At 37.3% G+C, this 8,139-nt stretch overlaps 2 protein-coding genes across 2 annotated transcripts in view; one reads left to right on the top strand and one right to left on the bottom strand.

Annotated features, from left to right (window-relative positions):
- Nucleotides 1–462: 462 nt before the first annotated feature.
- On the bottom strand, nucleotides 463–3,872 carry zgc:110319 (uncharacterized protein LOC796111 homolog). Its single transcript, XM_035663241.1, has 8 exons — nucleotides 3,781–3,872; nucleotides 3,269–3,369; nucleotides 2,996–3,131; nucleotides 2,274–2,340; nucleotides 2,072–2,183; nucleotides 1,914–1,977; nucleotides 1,507–1,681; nucleotides 463–1,120 (listed from the first exon to the last, which is right to left on the bottom strand). Exons 1-8 carry the CDS (start codon nucleotides 3,843–3,845, stop codon nucleotides 1,052–1,054), a joined length of 789 nt encoding a protein of 262 aa, XP_035519134.1. The 5' UTR covers nucleotides 3,846–3,872; the 3' UTR covers nucleotides 463–1,051.
- An 889-nt stretch (nucleotides 3,873–4,761) lies between these two features.
- The window catches only part of si:dkey-228d14.5 (uncharacterized protein LOC796266 homolog), a 5,482-nt gene continuing 2,104 nt past the window's right edge, over nucleotides 4,762–8,139 (top strand). Inside the window, exons 1-6 of the mRNA XM_035663239.1 lie at nucleotides 4,762–5,030; nucleotides 6,155–6,202; nucleotides 6,280–6,342; nucleotides 6,441–6,508; nucleotides 6,601–6,731; nucleotides 7,331–7,508. Coding sequence (XP_035519132.1) covers nucleotides 4,966–5,030; nucleotides 6,155–6,202; nucleotides 6,280–6,342; nucleotides 6,441–6,508; nucleotides 6,601–6,731; nucleotides 7,331–7,508 — 553 coding nt within the window. The 5' untranslated portion in view covers nucleotides 4,762–4,965. The remainder of the gene's footprint in view (nucleotides 5,031–6,154; nucleotides 6,203–6,279; nucleotides 6,343–6,440; nucleotides 6,509–6,600; nucleotides 6,732–7,330; nucleotides 7,509–8,139) is intronic.

The following is an 8,139-nucleotide window of genomic DNA, read 5'->3' as shown; positions in this document are numbered from 1 at the left end:
TGCTGAGTCAGAAAAGATAGATATAGATAGATAGACTTTATTAATCCCCGAAGGGAAATTGGGTCGTCATAGCAGCCAGGTACATTAAAATACAATAGAATAAAATACAACAATAGAATAAAATACTTAGAAAAGATAAAAAAGATAAATAGGTAGGTAAGGTGCAAAGAATTGTAGTTGCAAACTTGTAGAGCTAGAGTTAGAGTTAGAGCGGATCATTATCTGTATTTACTGGTTGCTGAATTGCAATTGAGTAAAAAAATATAGGAAAGATTCAAAAGATTATTTAGCCTAAAGCCTGTTACAATTCACTACCCTTTCTTTTATTCTAGAAACAAACAGTATGTGTGAGTTGTCATTGGTTGGTTTTCTCTACCCTCATATGATATAATGACACCAGTCATAACTAGAAGAACATGACAATAACTAATAATAATTAAAAAAAGGAATCAACAACAAAGATTTACTTTCAAACTATGAGTTCTGTTTAATGTGATACAGTAAATCTGAAAAGAAAATACAGCACAAAGCAGATAAATACAGCATACACGTCTTACAGGATGTCATATTGTAAACCTACTTCAGCTTCAATAATAATTTTAGCAAATTACATTTTTTGTCATTTATAGATGATGCATTAACAAGCAAAAACAGTTCAGGTTTAATTTGATAAATCAGCAACAACTGGAATACCTTATCAAATCATCATTCTGCATCACCATAAACAATGTCAAAAACTTTGACAATATCTCCCTCCTATGAAAATATTATTTCAAAATATACAATATTTATAATAAATAAATAAATCACAACAATTACAGGCATCACAGCAGAACATTTTGAATGGTTAGAAGAATGACAATATATTCTATATACAGGTATATTTCCTGTATCTCATTGTCTTGGTAACAGGGGCATACAGTATGTACATGTACTTACAGCTTGAACTCCTAACGGTATATAGTGTGCACACAAAATAGCAGGTAATAACTTTTTCTCTTTACTCAGTGGAACATATGTTTCTTCTAAAGTGTGTTGTTCGAGTAAGTCTTTAGTCTTGTAATTTGCGTTCCAACTCTGAGAAAACCTTCGCGTTGATTTCATCCACTTCATCTTCCACCTGGGCAAAAAGGGCAATTGACAAAATGTGAAATGTGAAATAAAATACATATTTTACCTTCAATCATGACAGAAACTCAACTCAGTATAGTAGCAAGTAAGTGAAATGATATTAAAATAGGATTTTTTTTACGGTTTTATTTAGCTTTACTGTCTGGTTTCATTGCTCAGCCTTAAGGGCCCAAACATTAGAATTAAAATGAAATCACAGCCCAATTTCCTGCATATGATGATTTAAATATCTATGCAGCAACTTTGAAAAAACAAAAACAATCCCAGAATGAAAACAAATAGTGAAGCTTTGTCTCAAATTAAAAACCAGCACGAATCTCTGCTCATCTACAAAAACAAATCCCACAAGAAAACTGATCTTATCATAATAATCACCTGTTCCACATTGTCTACTTCAGGGATATAAAACTGCAGCATGTTCTGAATGCCGTTCTTCAGGGTAACCGTGGAGCTGGGACAACCTGTGCAGGAACCGACCAGCTTGAGCTTGACTGTGCCGTCCTCAAACCCCTTAAAGATGACATCGCCTCCATCCTCCTGCACTGTAGGTCTTGTGAGTGAAAATGATTTGTACCAGTTTGTACAGAACAAAGCAGCACAAAGGACAGACAGATTAAGACTGTTATCTTAGCACGACTGTGTTTTACTACACTGGGAGCATCATTGTTATGAGTGCTGAGTAAAGGAAATATGTGATCAGGATTTATAATACATAAACCATTAAACAGCAAGCTATTCCAATTGCAACAACCAAAATTGCTCTCAAGGTTACTAGTTTTTACCTGATTCTGGTGTCCAGAAGCTCCTTTATCATAGATACAATTTCATCATCATCTTCAGAATGGCCTACAAAAAAGAAAATGTACAGTGTGGAGATAATTACATACTATACAGTCTGCATAACTCCAAGATGACTAATGCGGGCAGGTTGCACACTCACTGCTTTCATTGTACACTGCCCCTGTTGTTATCGGGTCACCGCTCTCAAAGAACTTAGCAATGGCCTCCGAAGCATGGCGCTTAATGTCTGTCCATTCCACATCCTCATCTGCCTGCAAAAACAAAGATCTCCTGTAGTCTCACCACAAAGATTTCATCAGAACAGGAGTCACAGAGACAAACTGTACAGAGTACATTCTTACTTTCGTGACTGTGATGAAGTCAGGGCCAAAGAACACACTTTTCACTCCTTCGATTTCAAACAGGTCCCTGAAAGAAACATGTTATCTTGTTATTGTTCGACAAAAAAGTCTGCGTTCACGTTAGTCCATTTAGTGATAACATCCACTTGTGCAGGCTCCTATCGAGAGCGTCACTGATAACATCGCTGCTTTTTACGATGTTGTCATTGTGTCGAGACAAGACAGAATGTATCAGCAAACAAAACATATCAATACAATCATTCACAGAAACCTTGGAGGATCACAAAGAAGAATATTTTTTCTCCAAGAGGTACATTTGTCACATCTTCTGTATGTAGTCTTCTACCGAGCGACACCATGAGAACTGAAGACACAACCATGAATAGCTCAATAAAGATAATATCGCGAGTCAAACTATTATTTATATTAAGAAAAGAGAATGGGAAAGTCACACGCACTCATACATCTGATGCAACATTTTGGAAAATGTGAATGAAGTTCACATTTGAAGTTTTCACATTGTTTTTTTTTATGTCTGCCCATGAGCAAGCGTCTTATGAGTGTAAGTTAGCAGTTTTTTTTACACTATGATTTATAAACAAGATACAAACAAATAGGTGTGCACAGCTTTCTTCTCCTGGTCCAAAACTGTAATGATTTCTGCCTCTCAAAGGGAAACACTGAGGGAAGAAAGGCAATGTATTGTTTTGAGAATGTACAACCTGGCTAAAGATGAACATCCAGCTGAGCTCGGAGAGGGAAAGTCAAGCGTCCCACTTCCTAGGACAGGTTTACCAGGGAGAAACTTCAAGCTGCTGGGGTTTGGAGTGTCTTGAGTCTGGATGGACAGCTGTCTTACTGAAAGATATCATAAAAACTATACTTTAGTATGGTTTTATGTTTTTTTTTTCTTGTCTGTTCGGCAGTATCACTGAGACAAGATGACAGAGAGTGACTAAAAGGCATTAAAAGGTGTCCAAACAATGGTTCCTCACTTGAGAAGTGTGTGGTTCCTGTGCAGGGCTGAGGCTGGACCTTCCTGAAGCTCTGAGTCGTGCACTGTGAGTGATATGAGCTTCTGGCGTTGTCTGGAAACCTTAAAGCATAAAGAATACAAGACAATGTCTGTCAGGAAACACGGGAGTTTAACGCATTCATTTCTTTCAAGGCAGGATTAAATAATAAGTCAGTTCACTTTAGCTGTTAGCTCAGGGTTTAAATGGACAAACCAACTGGTAACCACGTTATCCAAAGGATCTTTTATTGTTTTACTGACACTACAGTGTACAGTCAGGCTAAGATGGATGAATTGTGGGATTATATGATTATAAAACAACCCGTCGCGAAGTGTCGCAGTTCACTAGTTAGCTTTATTAGCTCGCTAAAACTATCCCCTCAACCACATGTCGGATCCTCGATTCAACGCTTCAGTCGAGCATTATAACACATCACATCGGCAGTACAACGAGTTTACAAAGCGACATGTCAGGGATTTAGAGGTTCAAACCTAATGTGAGACGTATTTCTTGTCCGTAACAACTGGCGAAGTCCCCATCTCATGTGCGCCGCCATTTTGTTTGTTTTGAAAACGAGGACCTCGTGTGGTCGACAGCTGCACTCCTCAACATCTGTAACCTCATATTCAGCTTTATTCAGTGTATTTCCTCAGTGAAAGCTGCTGTTAGCGAGAGACAGAAATAATATTATAATAAACCTGTAGAAATGTAAAACAAAAAAGATCTACAATGAGATTAAAATGTTTAATTCATGTACCAATATAATAATAAAATAATAACCAATAGCTTTAATTTCATTTATTCTCTCAACTAAGAGATATATTATATAATAACAAAACTATATTTATAATGACAAAGGTCCCCAGGGTGTTAGGACAGCAGTGGTGGAAGACATAGTAAGTTGAAATGGAAAGTGGAAGTGGAAATTTTACTGCATCATATTTTACGCACCTATATGTTTAAACTGCAAAGTAACTAGTAATTATAACTGTTGACTAAGTGTAGTGGAGTTAAAAAATACAATATTTCCCCCCAAAAAATGTAGTGAAGTGTAACTATAAAGCATAAAATATAAAGTAAAGCTCAAGTACCTCAAAACTGTATTTATTGGAGTAAACGTGCTTAGTTAAATTCCAATACTTGATGACAGAGAAACGACAAAACATTCAGATAATTTCTTACATAACAGTCATACAGAACTACTGCTTTGTTCTCAAGACATATCCAGTGAATGAGATCATAGTTCAAATCCAGAATCACCTGTATAACAGACTCTGCAACGGATTGAGATAAAGCATAAAGGAGAGTCTCTTTGGAATAAGACAAACAAAGTGACAGCCTCAACAAGGCCAACCCCATGTTTCCCAACATTTGTTCTGACATGGCAAGGTGGTGCTCTGAAGGAGTGGCAGAGAAAAAGACTCTCCCATAAAAGGTGGAAACCAATAAGTATAACTCCAGCAGTTCAACTGTCTACTACACTTATGTCATACAGGTTACATGGTTAGGACTTTATTGTTATGTTCCAGTGCTGATCTTGCTATGTAGGTATGAGGCTGTCTCCATGAGGACTCTCCAAACTCCTGAAGAGGTCTACCGCTGAGTGTTTTGAAGACACCTGGATTTAAGGACTCCCTGTTTTAATTTATTACTCTTGTCTTCCTCAACACCAAGACATGGTGCTCTGGATTATTTTCCCCATCTCCCTCTCCCTGGTGTCCTTCATTGGAACATGGGCTGTGTAAGTTTACCAGAAAATTAACACCTTTTTCTCTTTTGTCTTTACACGCGGGTGAAAATATTAGAACATTTACACTAACGTTTACATTAACTTTAGACCTTTTGAAGATTATTAAATGCATTTATACCTCGGTATTATTCACAACTGAAAGCTTGTAGTTTAAAGCTGATCACGAAGCTGTAAGTGTTGGTAGTATTTCATGATAATGTGACTCCTGACAGACTTGACGAACAGCTACATCATGTTTAAATCAATAATTATTCATTATTGAACTGTAAAATTTTGGCTAGGGCATTGAGATTCCAGTAGTAATATGATATTCACTTGGCCTTGACAGGCACGTGAGGAAATGGTATACACTATTATTTTTCGGCAGCTTTTCAATGCTTCTGTAATGTAATAAAGTTCTAGAAGCTCTGTGATAAACTGTGATATTGTATCATACTGTATATGTTAATATATATGTCGACGCCAAGACGGCATGAGGAAACATATTATGAAAGAGTGTTGTTGAGATATGTGACCTGGCTAGTTTTGTTCTTAAGGGTGCGCACCAGAGTTCCCACGAATACCAAGAGACAATGTTGTTGAACAAATTCCTACATTAACCTGAGGCGTGCATACCTGTAAATCTACTTGTTCTTTGTGTTGATAATAATTAAGCTATGTTAGTCATTAGGGACTACACGTTAAGTAATGTTTGTTCCAGCCTCTGCTTTGTCATCTGTCGTGTTTAACTGAACATCTCATATGATATATGTTTCATTATGTATATCGATTATTAATAAAGTTATCCTGTGTGAGGGTTTTTTGCCATTTGCACTGCAGTAGCTCATTCTTCAGACTAAATTCAGGTGTTGTCTTCTTTTTAATGTCAGAAATATTTGTGGTGGTTTTTTGGTGAGTCAGCATTAGGAAAAAATCATTAGCTTAGGCAGTCGTCCTCTCTTCTTCTAGATAGATTCAGTCAACAGGAATGTGCTGTTATTAACTGGGGTTCTACCTTTATTTTGGAAAAGTGGAAGATATTGCATAATAAGAATAAAAAACACTACCAAACAAGAGTATACAGCCCAATTATTAAAATAGTCACATCAGTAATTATTTTTTTAATATTTTTCCAGATATGGCCTGGCCTTCTCCAACAATCATGTGTGCTCTCTCAGTGACTGGTGAGTTGCGTCTCATTACTGTAGATAGTTGACCACGAGGATTTGGATGTGACAGAACCTCATCCATTTGTTTTCAGGGGAGCTGACCACTACTGCAGAGGGAATCAGTCCACTGGATGTTGCCTTGCTCCCACTATAAGGTGAGAATGTTGGCCTCTTAATTTTACCTTTTTGTTTTTCCTTTTCACTGGAATCAAAAAGTGAGACATATTTAATTGAACATATTATGTGATTCCAGCTCAAGTGGAACTAGTGCGCCAGAAAATTCCCTTTTTACAGCAACAATCAACGCAGGATCCTTTCTATGTGAGTTTACCTGCTAAATGCCATGCATATGTATGTATATGTATATATATTATAAGTGATATATGTTATACCAACTGTGATCTTCTCTTTAGTTCTGCTGTTCTGTATATTCCACCATGCTCATATTATGGAGAGACATGCATGTCATTCCATGCTGAGCAAGTTTGCTCTGGTCTTTGGTGTGGTGGCAGCCTTGGGGGCATTCGCAGCTGGCAACTGTAATGTAAGTACTGCACTTCCTGCTGCATGTGTTTGAATTAATATATCTCTGGGAGGAATTCACCTCACAGAACAGTGAACTGGCAGGACTTTATATAATAGACATAATATAATATTGGCAATAATCCTAAACAGCTGTTTGGAAACAGCAAACAAAGGTGCGTAAGTGTTTGTTTAATGTAATCTGTAATGATTTAGAGCACACAAGTTGGCGAAGCTTGTGCCCAATGTTTAACATGAAATGGTTTGATTTTAAATCAATCAACAACAAATGTATTAAGGATCAAATATCAACATCAGCTCTGCAAAATTTCCCGTTTTGAACTACATGAATGTTTCCTGTGTGATCAGCCAGATTAGAATATTTTATTTCTTTGTACTCGCCATTTTGTTAAACAGGAGTGAATTGGAACCAGTTACTATTTACCACCTTTTTTTGTTTGTTTTAAACTACAATAAAACTCAGGAAATTCAAACACTTCAATTAAACAAAAGTGACACAGTAATAGTTCAGTAATAGAAATAGTTTTGTAGTACACCTATCAATGTTTATAACAATCTATTCCTCTATTGACCGTGGAAACTACTGACTGTCCTCCACAGCCTGGTTACCTGTCACTGCTTCACTACCTCGGAGCTGCCATCAGTTTCATGTGCATCTGCTTCTACACTGTTCTGCTCACCGCGCTGACCAGGAAGTGTTCGCTGACAGGCTATGAGAAGGTTCTCTACCCACTACGTATCATCTCCACTGTGGTTCAAACCATTGTCACCATCTGCTGTATCCTTTTTGAAACTTAAGTCTTTTTGTTGGTTAACTATCACACAAAACTCCTCTATCTGAGAGTATTTTGTGTAAGTTACATTGATTGGTGTGCAGTGAGTTGTGGCTGGTAAAGCAGGCTGGATAATCGTAAACATGATAGGATTAATTTGGTGTGGCCTAAAACAGGTCATTTCAGCAGTAAACTTCAGCACTGACGTTGGAGTTTTATTCTCCAGCTGCTGTACAGCATTACAGTCCATCCGTGCCATATTTGGTTCCGGTCTGCTGCTCTGTTTACAAAGTGGGACTGGCCTCAACAGTCCACATGACAGAAGTAGATCCAAACGAATAGCATTTGGTACTAAATCAATCATTTACCATTGATTTCCTGTTAACACTCAGCTTCAGGTTTCACACTCTTATTTCCGGAAGCTGCACAGTGACACAACAAGTGTTCTTTAGTCCTCTTAGGCAGTGGTGTAGTGGTCCCTGGAGAAGTGGGTATACTCTCAATTTTTGCCCTTTTTTAACGCAGCCCAGAAAAACTCCCTGTTTTAGAAACAGTGACATGAAATTAACAATGAGCAAATACTACTGACGGATTTTTGGGTAAACTAAATAGGACTACTCTATTTAGTTTACCCAA

Source organism: Morone saxatilis, unplaced genomic scaffold (genome assembly GCF_004916995.1).
Source record: "Morone saxatilis isolate NCDOM2014 unplaced genomic scaffold, NCSU_SB_2.0 Contig19, whole genome shotgun sequence".
NCBI classification, from domain to species: Eukaryota; Metazoa; Chordata; class Actinopteri; family Moronidae; genus Morone; species Morone saxatilis.
The sequence above is the reverse complement of the archived record's forward strand: the minus strand, read 5'-3'. Positions and strand labels throughout refer to the sequence as shown.